This window comes from Lutra lutra, chromosome 16 (genome assembly GCF_902655055.1).
Source record: "Lutra lutra chromosome 16, mLutLut1.2, whole genome shotgun sequence".
Classification (NCBI taxonomy): Eukaryota; Metazoa; Chordata; class Mammalia; order Carnivora; family Mustelidae; genus Lutra; species Lutra lutra.
Window position 1 is genome coordinate 19,441,251 of NC_062293.1, and position 23,313 is coordinate 19,464,563.

The 23,313-nt window shown below is 50.8% G+C and overlaps 3 protein-coding genes across 6 annotated transcripts in view; 1 reads left to right on the forward strand and 2 right to left on the reverse strand.

Annotated features, from left to right (window-relative positions):
• Positions 1–882: 882 nt before the first annotated feature.
• On the forward strand, positions 883–6,049 carry CCDC200 (coiled-coil domain containing 200). Its single transcript, XM_047706015.1, has 5 exons — positions 883–914; positions 1,151–1,400; positions 4,125–4,352; positions 5,046–5,104; positions 5,887–6,049. The coding sequence occupies exons 1-5, from the start codon at positions 883–885 to the stop codon at positions 5,963–5,965; spliced, it is 648 nt and encodes a 215-aa protein (XP_047561971.1). The 3' UTR covers positions 5,966–6,049.
• Positions 6,050–7,467: 1,418 nt separating this feature from the next.
• Positions 7,468–13,923, reverse strand: TMEM106A (transmembrane protein 106A). Of its 4 annotated transcripts, none has more exons than XM_047708721.1 (9): positions 13,805–13,864; positions 13,364–13,390; positions 12,317–12,540; positions 11,749–11,812; positions 10,988–11,141; positions 10,329–10,469; positions 10,170–10,213; positions 9,624–9,677; positions 7,468–9,258 (listed from the first exon to the last, which is right to left on the reverse strand). In XM_047708721.1, the coding sequence occupies exons 3-9, from the start codon at positions 12,522–12,524 to the stop codon at positions 9,138–9,140; spliced, it is 786 nt and encodes a 261-aa protein (XP_047564677.1). In that variant the 5' UTR covers positions 12,525–12,540; positions 13,364–13,390; positions 13,805–13,864; the 3' UTR covers positions 7,468–9,137. The 4 variants fall into 4 exon arrangements, with proteins under 4 accessions (XP_047564677.1, XP_047564675.1, XP_047564676.1 ...); XM_047708719.1 differs by adding an exon at positions 12,698–12,762 and having other exon boundaries at positions 13,364–13,864; XM_047708720.1 differs by lacking the exon at positions 13,364–13,390 and having other exon boundaries at positions 13,805–13,923.
• Positions 13,924–14,089: 166 nt separating this feature from the next.
• Positions 14,090–23,313, reverse strand: part of NBR1 (NBR1 autophagy cargo receptor) — a 34,395-nt gene continuing 25,171 nt past the window's right edge. Inside the window, 5 exon segments of the mRNA XM_047706083.1 lie at positions 14,090–15,837; positions 19,243–19,351; positions 20,446–20,503; positions 21,169–21,263; positions 22,314–22,731. Coding sequence (XP_047562039.1) covers positions 15,664–15,837; positions 19,243–19,351; positions 20,446–20,503; positions 21,169–21,263; positions 22,314–22,731 — 854 coding nt within the window. The 3' untranslated portion in view covers positions 14,090–15,663.

Here is a 23,313-nt window from a genome sequence, read left to right on the forward strand (position 1 = left end):
TGCAAATATCTTCTCCCCTTCTGTAGGTTGCCTTTTAGTTTGGTTGACTGTTAGGAAGCTTTTACTCAGTGTATTAGGGAGAAGGTGCGGGGACCTCACATAAGCACTTTAGTTGAACTGTGCATGCCTAGCATGTAAGCATGTTAGTGCATAGACGGTATAGTAAAAAAAAAAAAAAAAAGCAGTGAACTCCACCCATAGGAAGAGATCTTACTATTATAATGAGCTAAAGGGAACTTCAGGACAACTCAGGGAAGCTTCTTTTTAGGTCATCAGCTCCATTCCAGCACAGTGTTTGAAACTGTGGCTGGCTGTGACGGCCTTTTTCACCCATGCCCTTCCCCTGCCCCCAGACCCAAAGCTGGACTCAGGCTCTGCTGCTTCTAGAAAGATTGTTATCTGTGGGTAAGAGCATGTGGGTGTAGGAGGGACCCTAGCAGTCAATAGCCCACCTGGTCCCTCCCCCCAGAAGCCTTCCTGGATTGCAGGAAATGACCCCCTCCCCTGGCTCTTCCACCCACGGGGGATGAGAATCAGGTAGGAGAATAACAGATACCAACCTGCCACCGGATAATTTTCTGCTTTGTCTTGTACATTTCTCACCCATTAATCCACTTGGTTCTGAAGCCAGTCCTGTGAAGGAGGTAACAAGTAATACCCTTCCCATTCTACAGGCAAGGATACTGAGGCCCAGAGAGGTTAAGTGGGGTTTCCAGGGTCAGAAGATGAGGCAGACCCTAGGCTTGCGCCCAGCTTTGTAAATCCCCAGGCAAATTAGCCACCCTGCCTTCACAGGGGCTCAGACCCGAGTGAGCGTCCATTGCATTTTATATTTTCTTAACACTTGTCTCAGTACGGCAGGAGGAGATGGAGGACTGGGGGATGGTAACTCCAGAGAACTTCTGCGGGGAAGGGTGGGTAGGGCGGGCAGAGGGCCAGATGAGGATGCTGAGATCCTGGGAAGGGCAGAAGAAAGAAATCGGAGAGAAAAGCCAGTTGACCTGGAAATTGTCCCTGGGGGCCCATGAAGACTCAAAGCTCTGGTGGGAAGGTGTCTACTACCTTCACAGGTCCTTGGAGAGAAATGCAGTTCACAGACATTCCCTAGGCAACTTAGGAAGACCACCTCCCTCCTCCCATTGTGAGGCAGTTCTGGGTATAGGCAGTGGGGTAGGGTGGGAGGAAACAGAGGCGGTGGGGGCAGTGACCTGGGCTCTGCCTGCCCCCACCCCCTTCTGACGCCTTTGGTCGCTCCCACCATCATGGGCAGTGCTTACCACTGGGAGGCCCGGCGTAGGCAGATGGCTTTGGACCGGAGGAGGTGGCTGATGGTCAAGCACCAGCGGCAGCAGCAGGAACAGCAGGAACAGGAGGAACAACGGGAACAGCAGGAGCAACAGGTGCAGGAGAGGGTCCAGGTTCATCAGGGTCTTTCCCTGGGGTGGGGGTGGGGCTAGAGGGGAGTGGGGAGGGAAGACCGATGTCTAGGAAGCTATTATTTGGTCAATGTATTTTTTAAGATTTTATTTATTTATTTGACAGAGAGAGATCACAAGTAGGCAGAGTGGCAGGCAGAGAGAGGGGGGAGGACGGCTCCCCACTGAGCAGAGAGCCCAATGCAGGGCTCCATCCCAGGACCCTGGGATCATGACCTGAGCTGAAGGCAGAGGCTTTAACCCACTGAGCCACCCAGGTGTCCTGGTCGATGTATTTTGCTAGGAGTGGAAAGAAAGTCAAGGTCCTTCGACATTCTCTTGGATGGACTGTGTGTGTCTGTGTGTGTGTGTATTGTGGTAATTCAACTTTGCTGTTGTACTAGGCTGAGACCTAGTGTGGGATCCAGGGAAGTTCAGGCCCGAGAGATTTTATTTTTATTTTATTTTATTTATTTTTTTTTTAAAGATTTTATTTATTTATTTGACAGAGAGAGATCACAAGTAGGCAGAGAGGCAGGCAGAGAGAGAGGAAGGGAAGCAGGCTTCCTGCTGAGCAGCGAGCCCGATGCGGGGACTCGATCCCAGGACTCTGGGATCATGACCTGAGCCGAAGGCAGCGGCTTAACCCACTGAGCCACCCAGACGCCCCTTTATTTTTATTTTTAAGGACTTTATTTGACGGAAAGAGAGAGAGAGAGAGAACCAGCAGGGGAAGTGGCAGACAGAGGGAGAGGAAGAAGCAAGCTTCCTGCCCAGCAGGGACCCTGGGATCATGACCTGAGTGGAAGGCAGACGCTCAATGACTGAGCCACTCTGGCGCCCTGCCTGAGAGATTTTAAGGCTGCTCTGTCCAATAGGGTGGCCACCAGCCTGTGTGCTGTTGAGCCTTGAGATGGGGCTAGTGAGACTGAGGAGCTGAATTTAAAATTGTATAGAGATTTAATTAATTTAAATCTAAATTTAAAACCAAATACTCTTTATGTATTAGAAAACTTTGAAGTATGTTTAGAACAACTTGGATAGAACAATTTTTCAACTGTAAATTAATGAAATCTAAATCTAAAGCAATTATTATTATTTTTTTAAAGATTTTATTTATTTATTTGACAGAGAGATCACAAGTAGATGGAGAGGCAGGCAGAGAGAGAGAGAGAGGGAAGCAGGCTCCCTGCTGAGCAGAGAGCCCGATGCGGGACTCGATCCCAGGACCCTGAGATCATGACCTGAGCCGAAGGCAGCGGCTTAACCCACTGAGCCACCCAGGCGCCCTATTATTATTATTATGTTAAGATTTTATTTATTTATTTGACAGAGGCACGGTGAGAGGTGAGAGAGGAAACACAGGCAGGGGGAGTGTGAGAGGGAGAAGCAGTCTTCCTGCCCCATGCAGAGCTCGATCCCAGGACCCTGGGATTATGACCTGAGCTGAAGGTAGACGCTTAGTGACTGAGCCACCCTCGTGCCCGTAAAGCAATTATTTTTGATCAAAATGTAGAGTCCAAATTCAGATGTGCTGTTAAATATAAAATACATGCTGTATTTTGCAGACTTAGTACAAAAACACAGAATATAAACTATCTCACTCATATTTTCTTTTTCTTTCTTTTTTTTTTTTAAAGATTTTATTTATTTATTGGACAGACAGAGATCACAAGTAGGCAGAGAGGCAGGCAGAGAGAGAAGGAAGCAGGCTCCCCGCTGAGCAGAGAGCCTGATGCCGGGGCTTGATCCCGGAACCCTGGGATCATGACCTGAGCCGAAGGCAGAGGCTTTAACCCACTGAGCCACCCAGGCGCCCCTCTCACTCATATTTTCATATTGATTATATGGGGAGGTATTGGGTTAACTAAAATATATTAAAATCTGTTTCACCTGGTCTTCCTGCTTTTTCTTTTTTTTTTTTTTTAAAGATTTATTTGACAGAGAGATCACAAGTAGGCAGAGAGGTAGACAGATAGAAATGGGGAAGCAGGCTCCCTGCTGAGCAGAGAACTCAACGTGGGGCTTGATCCCGGACCCTGAGATCATGACCTGAGCTGAAGGCAAAGGCTTAACCCTCGGAGCCACCCCAGGCGCCCCTCTTCCTGCTTTTTTCAGTGGCTACTAGATTTGTAAATTACTTGTTGCTTGCCTATATTTCTCGTGGACAGTGCGTTTCAAAGTGTTTGCAAGGGGATGCCTGGGTGGCTCAGTGGTTAAGCCGCTGCCTTCGGCTCAGTCATGATCCAGCGTCCTGGGATCGAGTCCCACATCGGGGCTCCTCGTTCTGTGGGGAGCCTGCTTCTCCTCTGCCTCTGCCTGCCACTCTGTCTGCCTGTGCTCGCTCTCTCTCTCTCTCTGACAAATAAATAAAAATCTTTAAAAAAAAAAAACAAAAAAAAACAAAGTGTTTGCAAGAACGTATCCTTTATTCTCCCCTTACTGCTCCCAAGGTAGGAGGTAGGTGCGCGGAGACTGTTGTTTCCTGGGCCGGGGGCTGTGCCAGGGGGCACTATCACAGAAGAAACAGGTCTTGGGTGTTGTGGGGTGAAGGGAGATAGCCCAGCCTCCAAGTCCAGGGAACAGAGACTTTCACACCGCCTCTGTCTCTCCACTGATCGCTTGCCTTGCTCCCTGCAGTGTCTCTGGCAGATGGGTGACTGGGTAGGGAGGGAGGAGGATGCCACTTGTGGGGGGGCTTCTTGCCAGGAACTGAAGAAACTCCAAGAGGAGAAAGGCCAATCTGAGAAAAAACCCCAGTCCCCTTGGGGGTCGCGAGAGGAGCAGCAGCCACCACCGCCACGGAGGCCACCAGGAGCGCAACCACAGCCGCAGGCGCCCCCTGCCCAACCGCAGCCTTGCCGACCGCAGGTCCCCGAGCAGACCAGACCCCCACGCGCCGGGCCGTCGCAGCCACCGCAGCCACCGCCGCAGCCACCGCAGCCACCGCCGCAGCCACACGCAGCCACCCGCCCGCAGCCACCAGCAGCCCACCGCCGCAGCAAGGCATGCAACAGAATGCCCAAGACCCTCTTTCGCCAGTGCACCTCTATGCATGTTCTGACCCAAAAGTCAGGTCCCTAGCTTGGCTCAGTAGGGACCATCAAGCTGAGGGAAATCCAACTTTAACAGATTCCCAGGAGGAACAAAACCCCCTCAAGGCCCTAGTAAGTGAGATGCCTGTGGAGGGCAGGTGGTGAGAACTCTCTGCTCCCACCCCCAGGCCCTGTAACCCAGAGTCCACATCCGTCTTCCCACTGACTCTGATACCCTCTCGGGGCATCCTTGGCTTTTACTTGGGGGCCACTCCCCCTGGGATGTATGCCTCACTCCAGGGGTACAAAGGAGGCTGCTGACCTTTGCAGGGGGCAGCAGCTCCTCCTCTGAGACGAGGGTGTCAGAGGGAGTGAGGGTGGGCTTAACAAGAGACTTACCCAGCCCTGGCAAGTCTGGAACAGGGAAGGACAGTGCAGGGTTCCCGGTTGTGAATTTTCAGGGTAGGCTCCGTCGGTGCCTTGCCCTAGGTGGGGGCTGCTGCCTGGGCCCCAGACACATAGTAGAGTCCAGCTCTGCCGCGTTCCTTTTTCAGAAACTGTCAGATGCATGATGTTGTGCTTTCTTTCACCCATCGGTTTCAGGAAGTCATTCCAGTCAAATCAGATAAATACACCGGGCACTCACGATTCACGGTGAGACAGAGTGAAAGGCGGGTCGACTCTGCTGCGTGTGTAAGTGTGTGCGGAATCTAGGGAGGCTTCCTTGGTGGGAGGGGCATACAGTTATTTGTATTTTATGAAGTCAATTACGTAAAGCCTTTATAAGGCAATTGTATGGTCACTGCTGGATGGCCCATTCCTTCATTGTTGCCTTCCCAAAAAATGTGGAGACCCTGTCGCTCAGCACTCGGCAGAAACGGAGGGCTTGAAGATCTATTCAGAAAGACAGGACTGGGCCAGAGAAGCAAACCAGAGGGGCTGTTTAAGTACCGGCTGGGGCAGAGGCAGCTGGAGCAGGAGGAGGGCAGGACATAAAGTCAGAGATGGGAGTCTCGGGATTGCCACTCCCCAGCTGCGGGATAGCATCTCTGGGCCTCGAGGGCCCGTCCATAAACTGACAGTGATAACACCACTTCCTTGACAGACGTGTCAGGACCACTGAATGTGGCAACTGAAAGAGAAGGTATCACAAGCCCTTAGCTTTGAACCTGGCTCAATCCAGGCCTTCGAACCCGGGGGTGGTCACCCTTTATGAGGACGTGACACAGTACAAGCTTTGGAAAGAAGGTTTCTCTGACACAGGTGCAAAGGACGAGAGAGCCCGATGCCTAGCCCTGTTAGGGTGGGTGAGGACTGGGGCGCTCCATTTTATGTTTATTCCTCTGGCCTCAAAAGGGCCAATACAATGTTCTGGAACAGCAGGCCCAGAAATGGCTAACTAACCCGGTTTGCCTCCCGTCTCTCCCTCTTCTCAGTCGACGAATTACATGCAGCAGTGGTGATCCAGAGACAGACCCTCAACCCCACTGGCCATCAGCAAAAAAACCCAGATAACCGCTTTCTCACCCCCTCCCCACCCCCAGCATCTCCACTCCAAAAGTCACCCCCTCCTGATTCACTCTAGAAGAGGAGGCTAGCTGGGCATAAAGTGTGATTTCCTCTTGAAAAGAATCAAGAGACTGGTCAGCTCTGTGAGACTGGAAGCAAGGGGAGAATGAGGACCTGTGAAGGGGATGGAGTGGGTGGGAGAAGGAAGTAGGTGATTCCATGCTTCTGTAGGCAAAGCCAATGGGAGAACTTGGTCTTGACCATCCCAAGTCTATAGCTCCATTGCTGGCTCTCTTTTTTTTTTTTTAAGATTTTAATTTATTTGACAGACCGAGATCACAAGTAGGCAGAGAGGCAGGCAGAGAGAGAGAGGAGGAAGCAGGCTCCCTGCAGAGCAGAAAGGCTGATGCAGGGCTCTATCCCAGGACCCTGGTACCATGACCTGAGCCAAAGGCAGAGGCTTTAACCCACTGAGCCACCCAGGCGCACCCCCCCCCTTTTTTTTTTTAAAGATCATTGCTGGCTCTTCTTTAGCAAGGACAGGTCTATTGGGGGCTTCAAAGCTTTTATTTGAGAGAGAGCGAGAACATGTGTGTGCTCAAGGGAGTGATGGGAGGAGCAGAGGGAGAGGGACAAGCAGACTCCCCCCCTTTTTTTTTAAGATTTTATTTATTTATTTGACAGAGATCACAAGTAGGCAGAGAGGCAGGCAGAGAGAGAGAGGGGAGGAAGCAGGCTCCCTGCTGAGCAGAGAACCCGATGCGGGGCTGGATCCCAGGACCACTGAGACCCAAGACCTGAGCCGAAGGCAGAGGCTTTAACCCACTGAGCCACCCAGGCGCCCTGACAAACAGACTCCTTGCTGAGCACAGGGCCGGACACAGGGCCCCAATCTGGCAACCCTGGCTCAAGCCTAAATCAAAAGAGTCAAGTCGGATGCTTAACCGACTGAGGCCCCCAGGCACTCCCCTGTTGGAGGCTCTAGGTTTAGGACTCTCGCTGGAACCATCACCCCTCCCCACTGGCAGATGCTTACTGAGGAGGAGGAATTGCATCACACCAGAGCAGGCCTGGAGCTGGACTGGAGGTGGCAGGCAGTGCCCCCCCAAAGTCCAGAGTAATTGCCTGGCCATAGCGGGCACTGAGCTGTGGCATGGATGACGGGACGCAGGGCTGGAAAGAGCTCAGAGGAAAGACAGACTGTCCCCTTAAACACAGGACACCTCATCTTGGGAAGGGGAGGCAGACTGGCCTACAAAACCCCACAGGCCTCTTCCTTCCTCCACCTCAGCCCTTCCTGGAAGCAGTCAGCCTTCACCCCCTCACCACTTCCTGAAGCTGACATCCGGGGTCTCTCCCACAGCCTGTCCCCTTTTCCACCTGGCGCTGATGAGGGGATGCCTGGGCCTTTCACGGAAGCCTACACAGGCTGAAGGGGCCCCTCAGTGCAGTGTTTCCCCTGGGGGACCTGGGGTAGGGCACAGAACAGGAATATTAAAGTAGGGAGGGAACTTAAGAGACACAAGGTGAAGGAAGGGGGAGAGGGGAGGGTTAGCAGAGGGGCTCAGGGCCTGGGGAGAAGAGGCTGGCACCCACCTAGACACCCCCAAACAGCCCAACAGTGTCGTGCAGGTCCAGCTCTCCTCCCAACTCACAGGAGGCTCTTTGTTTACTCTTTAACATTGTGAAGTGTATTTCACTGAATACAATATAAATCCTTTACATTTGGCAACTGACACTCAGCAGAAACTCCAGGCTGGCCTTTCCGGACTTTTGTGCTCCTGCCAGCCTCTTCCTGACTCTAGTTACTCAGGCAAGAATGCGGGGAGACAGGACAACCTCCTTCCTTCCCGTTGTCCCCCGCAGCCAGCTAGCCAGGTGCTGTCCCCACTGCCTCCTCTCTACCCATTCAACTTGGCATTCAGCTTTCCCCACCACCTAAGTTCATCTCCAGGCCTGAGAGAAACCACAGCTGCCTTTAGCGAGCAATTACCATTCCTGCTCAGTGCCTCCAGCTGCAGCCCAGTGGGAGCCCGAGTTAGCTGGGACTTGGCTTCTTCACCCGAGTGACAGCAGAGAGAGGTTAAGACCAGCCCCTCCTGATGTGCGGTTCCAGCCTGCCCATGCCCGAAGGAAAGCAGAGGCCTCTGGGAGCAGAGGATGGGCCTTGGAGCTAAGCCGGGGAGGCCGTAGAGCCCAGTAGCTTGTGGCCGAATCCTGACAGCTTGACCTCTGTAAGCTATCGCAGAGCAGCAGCTGGGGCCACCGGCTGACTGACCTGGGTCCAGGGTTGTGGGCCAACCACCAGCCAGAAACCTAACTTCAATAAATGCCTTCCCAAGTGACTCTGGCTTCATCTGTTTTTTTTTTTTTTTTTTTCCTGGAGAGACGGAGGGGGTGCCAGATGCCTCCCTATCCTCCCCTACTATGTTTGCTCCTGCTGTCATGGGAATAATAAAACGATTTTCTGGCGAGAAGCTTTAGCCAGAGAAAAGCTCTGTCTTCCTAGGAACGGGGGCAGCCTTTAACTGGGGAGGCCGCCGAGCTGCAGGCCCTTAGCCTACCTTGCCCCTTGCTGTAGGGGCACAAGTTCCCAAGAGAGAAGCTGACCAGCCCCACCCCTTTGTCACATGACCAAAGCCAGAAGGAACTAGACAGCACCGACATCCCTCAAGTCACCCTCCCAACACTAGGTGGGGAACTTGAAAAAGATCCATATTTTAAAAGCCAGATAAAATGAAAGAGTTCTCCCTTCAGGCAGGAGGAAGGCCAGCCCCAGAGGAGCGAGGCAACCAAGGTACTCAGTACAGAGAACAGATGCCACTCCAGACACCTCAAGGCTATATCAGGTCAGGCTCTCCTCAAGACAGACACAGGGGAAAGCCTGGCACTGGCTCCTAGAAGAACCAGATTTCTTTTCTGGTGGAAGTCAGAGGATGTGAGTGACGTGCATCTGTGCGTGCGCACGCGCGCGCGTGTGTGTGTGTGTGTGTGTGTGTGTGTGTGTGTAAAGTTAACTTCCACATAGGGCTTCCTGTGGTTGAGGGGGTGTGTGTGGTGGGGGGAGGTAGAATAAAGCAGAGCTTTTCCTTTGGCAAAGTCACTGTAGTCCTTCCTTGGGTTCTGGGAGATACAGCCCAGGCTGGCAGGGGCCTGGAGTGCGGGACCAGCAGGCAGGTCACGGCGGATGAGGGACCAGCAAGTGGGGCACTGACGAGTTTCCCCGGCAGTCCACGTACTCATAGTTCTGGAAGACTAGCTGCTCTGAATGGCTCAGGTAGGAACAGGTCAGGGTGCCCCTGGAGAGGAAGCACGCTTTGTTGCTATGTCTGGTGGTGGAGGGGCGCGGGGAGAAGAGGAAGCTCTGGACCTGCTCTGCTGTCTGGGGTGGGGGATCCCTCAAACAACCCCCCTTCCTTCTGCTCCCTGCTCTGCCAACGCACCTGGGACAGCTGTCCCACCTGTGATCCAGACAGCTCGGTGGCTGTCACACCGATGGCTTATAAGCAAGGCGGGGTCTAAGGAAGGGGTGGGATCTGCCTTCCCAAGAGCCAGCAAAGATCATGGAGTTAGCTTTGGAGGACCTCTCCCACAAGGTGAGCAGAGCGCAGCTCTGCTGGGGTCAGGAGGCGAGAGGGACACCTGGGCTCCAAGCCCTACTTACTGGATGTGCAAAAGCACGTGGTGGACTTTGATTTTCATCCAGGAACAGATTTTGCTGAGAGAGAAAGAACACATGACCATGTTTCACACTGAGCAGCCCGGCAGCTTGGAGGAGACCTGCAGGTTGGTCCCAGGCTCCGGGCCTCTTTTCCATCAGGGGCCCCAAATGCAGTGCCCACTCTTTCTCCCTCTAAGGTGAGCACGTCACCCTTGCTGCAATGTCATTCCTCCAAGCCCTGTAGGCTTGGCCCAGGTGTGTGCTAGCTCCTCCCTCAGCAGAAAACAAGACATTCATGCTTCTTAGTGATTTAGGCTGAAGAGTCCAAGGTCACCTATTGTAAGAATTAATTAAATTCTGGCCGTTTTCATTCCATCCTAAGTCCAAACAGGCAGAGGGATGGGGACCCTGAATCCCTTGCAGATTGCAATCTTGGCCATGACAGTGAAGGCCAAATGCTGGGTGCAGAGAAGGAAATCTGGTAGGGATGAAGACTGGGTTTCCAACCAGGGACAGAGGCTAAGGGAGAAGAGATCAAGGGATACTTACTATGTGTTTTCATCCCAGATTTTGTTGGTCACTGCATAAAATATCTGTCAACCAAATGGGCACAGGGTGAACCCCAACCCCAGCGGCCCCCTCCAATTCCCACACGTATCCACACCCCTGTGGGTAGGGCTGGCCCCGGGACGGGGGGTGGGGGGTCACCTGTTCACTGGCCAAAGGACCGATGTGGAGGAGGAGGCTATTGGTGACCTGCCCCACCACGAGGGACAGGTGCAGAACCTCGATGGTCAGCTGGGTCACCGTGATGGGGTAGTAGTTGCTATTGGAGATGTTTAAGATATTCTGAGGAGGAAGACAAGGGAAAGGTAAGTGGGAAGGTGACCATCCTTGAAAAGGAGAAGTCAAGTAGCTTCCTTATCCCTGCCTGCCCCTCCACCTGACTGAGCCCCACTCCCACTATGGGCCTCAGCTTCGGAAGTCCAGCGTCAGGAGCCCCTTGGAGTGGCTCTTAATGGCGAAGGGGTCACCGTAAGACATGAAGTTGGCCCAGGACCCAGGCTCATCCTGCAAGGCTTCTCTCTGTCTGTTCCGCCCACCCAGAGTGTCTCAGGCATGCCCTCCACACCCTGTGTTTTATTTCTCTCGCCCTGATTCTTCCCCCCTTGGGGTGTACAGTCCTAATTCTACACGTTCCACTATGGGGCTCATGGTTGCACCTGCTTACCCCCAGGCTTCGACACCCTCTGGCTGCCACAGAACCCCTGGCTACCTGAGCCCAGGATGGCAATGCCCGACAAGGACTGCAGAGAAGAGTGGCCGTCAAGGTGGCATGGGGCTCAGGGGTGTGGGCGCCCACCCACCGTTATGTTGAGGTGGATGTCAGCCTCGTCAAAGGCTACCGTGGAGGAGTTGAGGCCCGCAGGCTGCACGGCGATGGACCGGGGAAACAGGAAAAAGACGATGAGGGAGGAGGTCACAAGGCAGATGAGGACGGCCAGGAACACGAAAAGCTTCCTGTGGGAAAGGAAGCAGGATCCGGGGTAGAGGAAGGGACAGGTCTGAACGCCACAGAACCTTGGGCAGAGAGGGACACTCCTCTCCCTCGACCACTGAGCACCTTGGGCAGAAGGGGCAGGGATTCACGTCCAAGAGACCCATGAAAAAGAGGGTCACGCCCCCCTCCGGGGACACTCGGGGCCACCTCCGAGGCTGTGCAGTACCTCAGAACAGGAAGCAGCTCATTTTCCATCTCAACCAGAGAGAACAAGCAGGTCTGAGCTGCCACAGAGAGGGAAGCTCGCAGGAAAAATAACTTCCCCATATGAACCGCAGCCTGGGCCGTTCGCTCTCTCCCGAAAGACCTCTCAGAGTCAAGAGATCCTCCCTCTTTCCACAAGGGAGCCATGCTTCTTGGAAGCACCGAAGCTCCCGACAACAGGTGGCCTCAGGTGGTACCTGCTGTGGCCCAGACTTCTTAAACCAGGAAAAGCCCTGGAAGCGGAGCCTCACTCAGTGAGGCTTCCCATGGAGAAGAATTGTGGTGGGGAGGCAGAATGGGGGAGACAGAGAATAGACCCCAGGGGTGACAGCTTGTGGAGCTGAGGTGAGAAAAGGGGCTTACGTGCGCCTGGGCTTCAGCCTCTGGTCCCCATAGGGGATGAGGGCCACTAACTGCTTCTCTAGCTCTGTGGAGAGAAAGAAGGTAAGAGAGAGGGAGGGCTAAGAAGTGTGCATGACGAATGTTTCCTGTGCCAGCCTCCTAGAAGCAACCCCTTCACCCCACCAAGTGGGGTCAGAAGCATGCCACCTCTGCCCCAGAGCAGGACTGGGACCGCTGGGCAGATGACAGCAGCTCAACTTTGTCAGCTCCGGAATGGAAGTGAGATTTTCATTACCAAGTGTAATTTTCGGAAGGCACCAGCAAATGAGAGAAGTCTAGCTTCTCTGGAGAGATCATTTGTAACTTTGTGAATCCTAAGGCACAGTGTTGCTAAAGGAGCAGGGAAGCTGGAGACGCCTGGGGAGAACCACCAGGGCAGGAGGGGTGGGGTGTCTCTGCAGCCAGTGCAGGGCTAGGGAACATCTCGCTGGCCTCCCTGCAGCTGGGGGACCAAGCCCCAATTTGAGGAGGCTCAGAGGGGCCTGACCAGCTGGAATCCAGGCTCCTTCCAAAGCCTTGGGCCACTCACCTTGTGGGATCTCCCCGCTACCCTGACAGGTGGGACAAATCACAAAGCTGGCACGGGCAGCCCCTTCACAAGGCGCTCGGGAACAGAAGGATTTGCTGCTTCGGGTGCTGGAGTATCGGGCAGCGTTGCTGCCAGTGGCCGGGCTGGGCGGCAGGATAGACCTGTTCTCCTCCCGAGAGCCCAAATGGGAGAATGTCTCACCCATCATTCAGGGGGAGTTTTCACTAAGGAGAAAAGAACAGAATTCACTGCTAAGCTTGTTAGCACGGACAATGGGAATGTCACTCTGGTTTTGGGTTTTCAAGGTTGGCAAGGAGCATCACCCCAAATTCAGTAAGCTCCAGCCCAAGGAAGTTAGGATATGGAAAACTGAGCAGTTACATGGGATTCTGGGATCAGAAATTTCAGTGTATTTCCTTTCATTACTGCAGGGGAGCTCAATCTGCCTGTGAGAGGGAAGAGAAAAGAAAAGCAGAAGTTATTTCCCTAGAAGGGACTTCCAGAAGTGAATGGTGGAGCACTTTATTTTTATTTTCTGGGAAAGTTGCTGAGCTGTCAGTTGCTTCAGGGGAAGGAAGTGGACAGGGCTGGCGGGCGGTGGGGGGGGGGGGGCACAGTCCAGAGTCCCTTCACCCTCTGCGACAAGAGGACTCTGAAGAGGTGTCCAGGACACCCAGGCAGAAATGCCTGCGATCTCCCAGCCTGGGAGTGGAAGGAAGGCTTCCATTCCTGAGCCCCGGCAGGTGCTGGCCGAATAGGAAGGCAGGGATTCTTTGAAACAAGGGAAAGGAGGCTAGGCTGGTCACAGGTGTGCCTAAGAACCTTAAAGAAGCCCTGCCAGGGAGCAGAAATCTCTTCCTCACTGCTTTCTGTGGGGTACGAAAGAATGCCTGGGGAAGGGTGGGAGCAATGGTCAGGGTCCATCCTACACTAAGGAATGCTAAAGGCTAAAAATCCAGATTTTCCCCCCAAAGGGTCAGGAGTAGTAGCAGAATGAGAGGGCAAGGTGAGCCACACCTTGTTGGGCCAAAATCAAGGGCGCCTCACCTGGTTCAGATCTGGGATCCAACGCTCCTGTCAGCTAAGAGTGAGATTTCTGAAATGTGTCTTTCAGGAGAAAGGCTCATAGGGCAGGGCGACCCGAGGGACAACGGGCTGGAGCTGGCCAGGCTACTGGCCCCCTTCCACTGAGTCCTGGGGGAGCGAATATGCAGCGTGGGGTGGGGAGTAGCGACCTCGGCCTAGCCGGAGGAGCTAGGCTGCTTCCAGCCCTACTCCCGGGCTCGGCCAGGGTCCCGAGTAGGAGAGCAGTGGCTCCGCAGAAGCTAGGATTTCAGTGATGGAGAATTTCAAGTCCTTCCGGACACCCCGAGGCCGTTAGTCGAGGCTGTTAACCCGCGAGTGCCTAGGTGAGGCTAGGAGGCACTGAAGGTCCCTCGGCCCTTGCCTCCCAAAGGGAAAGAAAGGAAAATCTGCGGAGCGCCTTACCCCACCCCCGGGCGGCAGCAGGACTAAAACGGTTGCAGGCAGAATCGAAAGTGCGCGAGGCCAGGCCTCGCCCTACGCTTTGACTCGGTGCCGGGGGAGGCTCCGCCCCAGCTCCTCCAGGCCCTCCCCTTCCCAGGGGCCCGCCCGCCCCCCTTCCCAGGGGCCCGCCCGCCCCCCTCCCAGAGGCCCGCCCGCTCTCGAGACCAGTTGAGGGAAAAGAGCTCATCTCTTCACAGACCACCCCGCCGCCCCGACGCTGCTTCCGCAAGCACCACCCACTCCAGGCAGGGCTTTCAAAGAACCTTTATTTGACCATTCTTGAAGCGGTTACATACAAGTACAATCGGACGGACGACTGGACCTCAGGGTCCTCCTGGACCCCTGCAATAACGATTCAGGAGGTCAGAACAGTTCCCGCCCCAAATCAACCCAATTAATTACACACACCCTGCCGCTCAGCCTCTACCCAGAAACCCGGATAAAAACGTTTTAAATAATGAACCAGCCTGGTTGGCTTGCAGTCTGAATCTTGGTTTATTTAATAGCGGTCAAGAAGTATACTGTAAATAAACATCATGATGACTAATGATTAATATCATCATTCATTATAAATACCAACCAGGTTAAATAATACTAGTTTACTATCCTTCCCCCTTTTGGATGAGGGTTAAGAGTCTTCTTTTTCTGGAAGTCATTTTCATGAATAGCTTTTAGTGTTTTTTTTTTGTTACCTTTTCCTTCACCCATTGTACCCAAGACTCCTTTCTGTAAACAGAATGAGGACCTGGGGCCCTGTCAGCAAGCTTTCCAGTTCATTCTGGGGTTATTTCAAAAATTTTTCAGTTTGTCCCCTTCCAAGATTTGCAAAACAGTCTCCCCTGTGCTAGGCTCTCTCAGGCTGGATACCTTTGAGCAGATTTCAAACATTCAAGAAGCCATCAGCATTTCCTATTTGCCTGCCCCTGAACTGATTTTACTAGATAGAGCTGGGAGCCTGCCTTTCACTTTCCACCTTTCAACTGTAACATCTACCCTGACCTTAAGAAAAAAAGGTAACCGTTTTTTTTTTTTCCTTTTAATAGAAGTTTTTCCCTTCTCTACAGTATTAGCAAAATATTTCACACTATCTACTTAAATTTGTTCCCTTAAATAAAGAAAAGTGTATGCAAAATGACTACAGTAAACACTGCTAACAGGTGCTGGTGGGTTAACGAGCACACTCCCTCCTCCTTTCACTGAAGTTCGGGGACCCACGAGGTGATCTTCTTGAATGTACCAGTGGGGTCTCTAGAAAACAACAGTGCTGATCACGAAGTCTTGCAGGGAATTGACTTTGCCCTTGAACAAGCTGGAGTAACAAGATTTCTCTGGGGCTCTGGGTGTCATTTCAATACCACACAGATACGAGGCTTGGGGTGGGCTAGAAAAATTGTTAAGAATTCTTGAAAACAACTTCCGAGGTTAGGTTAATTTCTTTTAAAAACGGACAACAGATATCCCCATAGAAACATCCACATTTAACCAAAGGAAAATACTCAACTTTGATACAAGCAGAAAGAAAAACCGTTCTATAGGAAGTTCAAGTTATGCTCTTCAGATGCACTACAATGGAGACCGGAGCTTTATACAAATCAACTGAAAAACCGTTTTCCTACAATTCATCTGATGTCTCTGCTTCAGTTCTGGTCTTTGATTTGCTCCCCAAAATACTGTAATGCAGGTACTGTCTTGATAATTCAATAATGGGCTCTATAGATTCATCAGATTAAAAAATAAGCCAGGGCTTTCTCCCCTACGCCTCCAAGGGCAGAATAAAGATCTCTGAGCAGCAGGCTAATGATTTAATATGAGGGCCCTCCTCAGTAGCGGTGGCTGTACCAGTCATTGTTGTTGACCTGAAGAAGTTCCGTCACAACCTGCAGGATGTTGTAATTGTGTTTCTTCAGCAGCCTGAGGTTCAGCTGCCGGTCACAGAATCCCATTTCGAAGAGATGGGCCATCAGGGCTGCTGTCTGATCTTCAGAAACTACTGGCTGTATAGAGTCAAGAAAAGCAGAGCAACGTTTTCAGTATCACGTATGTGCCTTGTCAATTGTTACTATCTTGTAAGTCATACAAATCTTTCCAAGATCTGTTTAAAATATTAGGGAATTCAACGCAAGGGTGGGGCCACTCCTGTCCACCAGCCACCACTGCGCGCCACCTGAGGGAAGGCTGGGAAGGCCCCGCTGTGGATTCCCCGTGTTTGTACCTGGAACTGGGCAACTCAGGAACTGTCCTTTGGCCCAATAAAGGAAAAGATGCAAGCAAGTACTGGAAACACTGTGAAGATGAAGCTAACTGTGCTGATGGGGCCAGTGGAGGCAGGGGCAGAGACGTCACCGGGAGAGCGGGGTCAGCTACGCAAAGGGGCTATATAAGAAACTGTTTGTGAAATGACATCTTGGGCGACCTTCTTGGCATTCCCCCCCCCCACCCCTTTTTAAAGAACAGAAGCAATCCACGAAAGAGGGAGCTAACATTCCTTTTCCTCCCTCTTTGAGCCAAGCCCTGTCGTGGACACACAACCTTCCTAAATCCTACCACTTTGGATTACCCTTTTTTAATTTTTTTATTACTTTTTTTTTTTTTTTTAAAGATTTTACTTATTTATTTGACAGAGAGAGATCACAAGTAGGCAGAGAGGCAGGCAGAGAGAAGAGGAAGCAGGCTCCCCGCTGAGCAGAGCCAGACATGGGGCTCGATCCCAGGACCCTGGGATCATGACCGGAGCCGAAGGCAGAGGCTTTAACCCACTGAGCCACCCAGGTGCCGCCTTTTTTAAAAATTAACAGACAGTGTATTACTAGTTTCAGGGGTAGAGTTCAGCGATTCATCAGTTGCATATCACACCAACTGCTCATTCCATCACCTGCCCTCCTTAGTGCCCATCACCCAGTTACCCAGCCCCGCCCCTCCCCTCCAGCAACCCTCAGTTCCCTAGAGTTTTTTTTTTAAATATTTTTTTTTAAATTTATTTTTATTTATTTGATAGACAGAGATCACAAGTAGGCAGAGAGGCAGGCAGAGAGAGAGGAGGGGAAGCAGGCTCCCTGACAAGCAGAGAGCCCGATGCGGGGCTCCATCCCAGGACTCTGGGATCATGACCTGAGCTGAAGGCAGAGCCACCCAGGCGCCCCAGTTTGTTCCCTAGAGTTAAGAGTCTCTTATAGTTTGTCTCCTTCTCAGTTTTCATCCTATTTTAGTTTTCCTTCCCTTCCCCTATGTTCCTCTGTTTTGTTTCTTAAATTCCACATATGAATGAAATCATATGGTATTTGTCTTTGACTTTCTTTGCTTGGCATAATACCCTCTAGCTCCAACCACGTTGCTGCAAATGGCAAGATTTCCCTCCTGGATTACTCTCTTACCAATTACTTACCGTCCTACCAATTAATTCTCTTGTGTAGGAAACAGATACAAATACCTCGTTTGGAAGGGTTGTTGAAAGGATTAAGACAAGAGTCTGTATACATGTTGAACACAGTCTCTGGCATTTCCTCTACACCTAACTCCACTGTTCCCTTCTTCCCTCTTATTTCAGAATAAACTATCATCCTTTCCAGAATCGTCCTTCCACACATCCTTTTGCTTGCTATTTTGTGATTTCTCATCACCTCAGAAATCTCTTTCTGTGGGGCGCCTGGGTGGCTCAGTGGGTTAAAGCCTCTGCCTTCGGCTCAGGTCATGATCCCAGGTTGTGGGATCAAGCCCCGCATCGGGCTCTCTGCTCAGCAGGGAGCCTGCTTCCTCCTCTCTCTCTCTCTCTGCCTGCCTCTCTGCCTACTTGTGATCTCTGTCTGTCAAATAAATAAATAAATAAATCTAAAAAAAAAAAAAAATCTCTTTCTGTGTATCACCTCTTGACTGTTAACCTCCTTTGCTACTGGCTCAGCCAAGTGTAGAAACACCAATCTCGCTCAGCCTTCTGCGGCCCAGCTTTCGCTCTTTCCCTCTGTGCTCCAGCTACTGGAGAATGAGGCATACTCCGAGGCCTCTCCACCTGCTCCCTGTTCTCTGGGGGCTCTGGCCCTTCCTCCCCGTTCAAGTTCCCTTCCCTGAGCTCCATCCAGCACATCTTCCTCCCACTTCTCAGGCTCCTGGGCAGGCCCTTCTTCTTCTCTGGATTCTTTTTTGTTTTGTTTTTTAAAGATTTTATTTATTTGACAGAGACACAGCGAGAGAGGGAGCACAAGCGGGGGAATGGGAGAGGGAGAAGCAGGCTTCTGGCGGAGCAGGAGTAGATGCAGGACTCGATCCCAGGACCCTGGGATCATGACCTGAGCCGAAGGCAGATGCTTAACAACTGAGCCACCCAGGAACCCCTCTTTCTTGGATTCTTAAAGGCTCCATCTTGCTTTTACACCCTTTCTTCCTGGAAACTCTCACTGAATCACGTGGTTTCTGCTGGAATGTGTATACAGGGGACTTGACCTCCAGGCCAAATCACTCCTCTGAGCCACAGGAACATGCCCAGCTGCACTATGGGTAACGTGCCTCCAACTCCACACCATCCAAAATGGACCTAATTTTCTTCTCCTCCTGCCCAAATATATCCTTCTTCTTGGATATCCCCTCTTAGTAAATGATACTATCTGCCCAAAGCCAGAAACTCAGGATTCCTCCTTGACTTCTTTCTAGCCTCTTAATCATGGTCTCCCAAGTTCTGCCATTTCTCTTTCTTTTCTACCCTTCTTTTCCATCTACACATGGGTTCTCAAATGGATTTCCTTAGGGCTCCCCCAACCTCCACATGGTAATGGAATTATCTTACTAGGCACAAATCTGATGTTAATCACTTTCCTAAAGCCCATTCACTGCTCCTCCCCCCACCAGAAGTCTTAAAATAACACCCAAACCACTCAACACAGCACCCCTACCTACATAAATTGGGCTTTTCTCTTCTTACTCTTCCCAGCCCAAATTCACCTTGCCGGCTCACGTTTCCAACTCTTTTTACTGGCTAGTCTCTGTCACAATGTTCTTTCTATTCCCCTTTCCTGGCTCATACTTATTTTGTCGTTAAGAACTCAGCTAGGCGCCATCTACCAGGAAGCCTTCTTTGGCCCCACAGAGGGGCCCACAGCAGGGGTGGCCGAGGTGTTCCACCCGAGAACACTGGTGCAGGATCTTACACTGTGTACCTTACTTGTGTCCCACTGTCTTTTGCGCAAGGACTGGTGTCTTCTTCACCTTGTAGCATGTATTTGCAAGAGCTCCCCACATGTAACAGGTCCTCAACAAACATTAGGTCTTTTTCCTTTCTTCCCTTAAGTAACTTGGCTAAATTCCTATAGCTAGAAAGTGCCAGAATGCCGTAATACTTTCCAGCCCAGGCAGGGAGCATCATTTTCCCCAGTGGTTTGGCTTCAGTTGAAGAAAAGGAAACATACACTGACCTGGGCAGTGACTGGTGGCCCAGCAAACAAGGCCTTGTATGCAGAAGCAGCAACAGACAAAGCCCCCTTCATGAGTCCTCCGGCAATGCTGCTCCCATGGTGGTGGTGCCTGGGGAGGAAAACCAAATTATCTCCCTAAAAAACACAAACCATTAGCTTTCTACAAGCTAATCTGGGCTCTAATCCTTGAAAGAAAATTGATTTCCCTGAGGAAAAAAGTCAGATGTAAAAAAGAGAATGTGATCATTTTCCTATTAGTTTTATGGCTAAAACCTTGGTTTGATGTAGAGGCCAGCTCTACTGCTGCAAGGTTAAGGGGCATGCAGAAAAGACACTCCTCTTTCTGTAGAACACTGGCTTTCTGTCCCAGCTGAATATTATGTGGTCAAGGGCAAAAAAGGGTATTTAGTCTGTCTAGTCTGTCTGCTTAATTATCATCTCAGAGGACACACCTCCAAAGGAAATGTGATTTTCTGGACACTGGAGGGAGGAATCCACCTTGCCACGGATCTGAGATGATTAGAAGCAGAGAGGCAGGCTTGTTTAAGAAACTACTATGAAGGGGTGCCTGGGTGGCTCGGTGGATTAAGCCTCTGCCTTCAGCTCGGGTCATGATCTCAGGGTCCTGGGATTGAGCCCCACATCGGGCTCTCCACTCAGCAGGGAGCCTGCTTCCCCCTTTCTCTCTGCCTGCTGCTCTGCCTAGTCGTGATCTCTCTCTCTCTCTACATCAAATAAATAAAATCTTTAAAAAAAAAAAAAAAAGAAAAAAAAGAAACTACTATGAAGATGCACCGTGGGCTTGACCTTCCTGCCTTCTTTGGTACTAAGGTGAGGTAAATTTGAGAGTACTGGTCTGGACGGTGAACTTTTTTTTTTTTTTTTTTTTAAGATTTTATTTTTTCAAGTTATCTCTACACCCAGTGTGGGGCCCGAGCTCACAACCCCGAGATCAAGAGTCATATGCTATACTGGCTAAGCCAGCCAGGTACTCCTGGAATGTGAACACTCTTAAAACGTAACTGTAGCCCTCTGGTTCAGTGTTGTTCACAAGCTTCAGGAGAAGTAAGAACAAGAAGGAATGATGGCTCTCCTTCTCTGCCCTCTGGAGGCACACGGTTTGAGAAGCTTGTGCAAGCAGAAGCAATACTAGCATATATATCCACCTGCTTCTGAAGAAGAGGCTGCACAAGGTCCAGTTACCTTGAGTGGTCAGAGCTCTTCTGTCTGCTGTTTACAAGTCCTGACGAGCCTCTGGGCTCTAAAAGCAAAAGAGCTATTGGTTAGATGTGGCATCCACAAGTGCCTAGTGTTTCTTAACTAGTAGTGGGGCGAGTTTTGAGAGGCAAGCAGCAATCTGATCACAGCTTTTATTTATTTAAAATATTTGGGAAATTTTGCAGATGATTTTAAGTGATAAGGAGGAACTGTCCAGAATGCAGTGCAAGGTAACTGTTCACTGAATACAAAAAACTAAGTCCATAAAGCTATCACACCAATTTATTTATTAGTTTTTAAGTACTTTTAGGTTGGTTTGTTTTTTTTTCAAATTAAGAGTGGGAAGTGACTTTGAAGGTCTACTAACAACTTCAAGGTGCTAAGAAAACAGCCCCACAGGTTTTATGACTGTGCTGAACTGCTTCGAGGTCACACAGTGAGGAAAGGGGGAGTTAGGCCTGGAACCTATACTGGTCTAGCGTCAAACCCTGTGTTCTTGCCACTGCAGCACAATGCCTGCCTCTGTGAGGTCTCACTTAATAAATATGAAGCTAGAGAACAGAAAAGAATGTGAGGGAGGGCCACAGAAAAAAGAGATGGGCAGGTTTCTGAGTAATGCCACGAATCATGAAGACAGAGTGCCTATTTATGCCTGGTTTCATCAGAAAGGAGCACAGAAAAAGACATCAAGCTCAGGCTGGTGGTTACCTCCTCTGATCTGATCGGGGACTGAAGAAACTTCTGGTATGGTAACGGGTAAATCCAATCCTGGAGAACCATCCAGCTGTGTACAAGGAGTGCTCCTTTCAGAAAGACAATATCGAAAGTCAGTGGAAAAGACACCTATGGGAACGCTGGAGACAGAGTACACATAGCACAGCTGTGGCGGATTCTCTATAAAGGCTTCCCTTTTCTGACCCAGACCTCATGTCTGAATGCAGGGATCAGGTAGGAAGAGCTCATTCTACCTGTGGTTTTCCTCCTTAGCCACACTCAAACTAGAGAGCCTGGCTTGAGTCAGGTCACTCCCTGCTCCATTAAATGGTCTTGATAAAGGGAAATGTCTAGCTGCACGAGAGAGTGGTCTAAATCCTAGTAAAGGCTCCATCCTCTGCCACACCATGAGAGAACAGTGACACACACAGATCAGATGATGAAAAAGAACTGTTCTCTGGTTTTAGAATATATTTTTTTCATAGTAGGTTAAGCTTTCTCTTGTACTTTGGGTTAACATAAGAATGAATTTTGGTGGGACGCCTGGGTGGTTCAGTTGGTTGGACAGCTGCCTACGGCTCAGGTCATGATCCCAGCATCCTGGGATCGAATCCCACATCGGGCCCCTTGTTCTGTGGGGAGCCTGCTTCTCCCTCTGCCTGCCACTCTGTCTGCCTGTGCTCGTGCTCTCTCTCTCTCTTTCTGACAAATAAATAAATAAAATCTTTATTAAAAAAAAAAAAAAAAAGAATGAATTTTGGTGTCTTTACCCATGAGTCAACAGAGCAAGGGGGCGTTCAGCGACATTTGTGTTTAAAAACTGGCTCTCTTTGACCCTGGGTTTTGGCAGCAAAAGCAAAAAACCAAACCAAACAAGAAACTGGCTCTCAATGATCAAAACAGAAGTAGGCAGACTACGCTCAGATAATTAAGAACAAGGAAAGCTTTAAATTCAGAATCCACAAATTCTGGGAAATACAACTTTTATTGATCTAAATTCAGACTTTCCTATGGGAAAAAGTCTCCTCCCGTGCTCACAAATAACAAACAACAACAACAAAACAGGTTTTGAGATGGGGCTGTTTCCTCCCTATTCCACCTGTGAACAACAGCCTGGCTGAGGGGGGTGCGGATGGTACCTGGACAGCTGTGGCGGAGGCCCCACCACCTCTGGCGTGAGGGGCACTGTGTCCAGAGTTTGTGAGGTCATGAGGATGTCACTGATGCTCTGCTCCTGCAGCTGGTTCTCCCCTCCAGTGAGTCTCTCCCCCGCCTCAACCCCAGGTTCGCCTTCAGCCCCTCGCTCCAGGCCCGGCTGTGAGAGCGCAGAGCTGTACATGGAGTCACCCAGGGGGCGACTGGTGTCAAAGCACTCAGGCAGGATGATGATGTAATCCTCTGAAGAAGTAGAGGACTGACTCTGAACTTCATCTTTGAGCTCGTCCTCCTCCTCCTCTTCCTCGTCCTCCTCCTCCTCCACAACAGCTTCTTTGGCGCTATGGACGGTCTCCTCTCGCTCATCTCCAAGTGGTCCTTCTTCAGGGGAGGCAAATTTCACTGAAGGATGGAAGCAGTTCATTTTAAGCTATAAGCTAAAAGCAGCTCCCAGTGCTACCCTTACCCGATAAAGCCTTGTGGGTCATGAACTCTAATGAGAGCCAGAGGAGGGGGATGCCCAGAGGGAAAGGGCTGCCGCTAGAACCACTAATGGCCACATTCTAAGTCTGAAGCCCAGGCAAAGCCAGAAGAACTGAAGCTCACGAGGTAAAGAGAAACACCAAGGCTTCTGAGAAGTGCCATGAATTTTTTTTCTTTAAAGATTTATTTATTTGACAGAGAGACACACAGCGAGAGAGGGAACACAGCAGGGGGAGTGGGAGAAGGGGAATCAGGCTTCCCGCCGCACAGGGAGCCTGACACGGGGCTGGATCCCAGGACTCTGAGATTATGACCTGAGCAGAAGGCAGATGCTTAACGACTGAGCCATCCAAGTGCCCCGGAGCACCATGAATCTTAAAGACAAATCAAAACTGATATATTGGCTAATGGTGCTACAGCAACAGAAAATGTTAGGTGGTGAGACTGCATATGCCTACTTTCCTCTGCTAAGTAATGCACAGTCATGGCAGAAAACTGGGA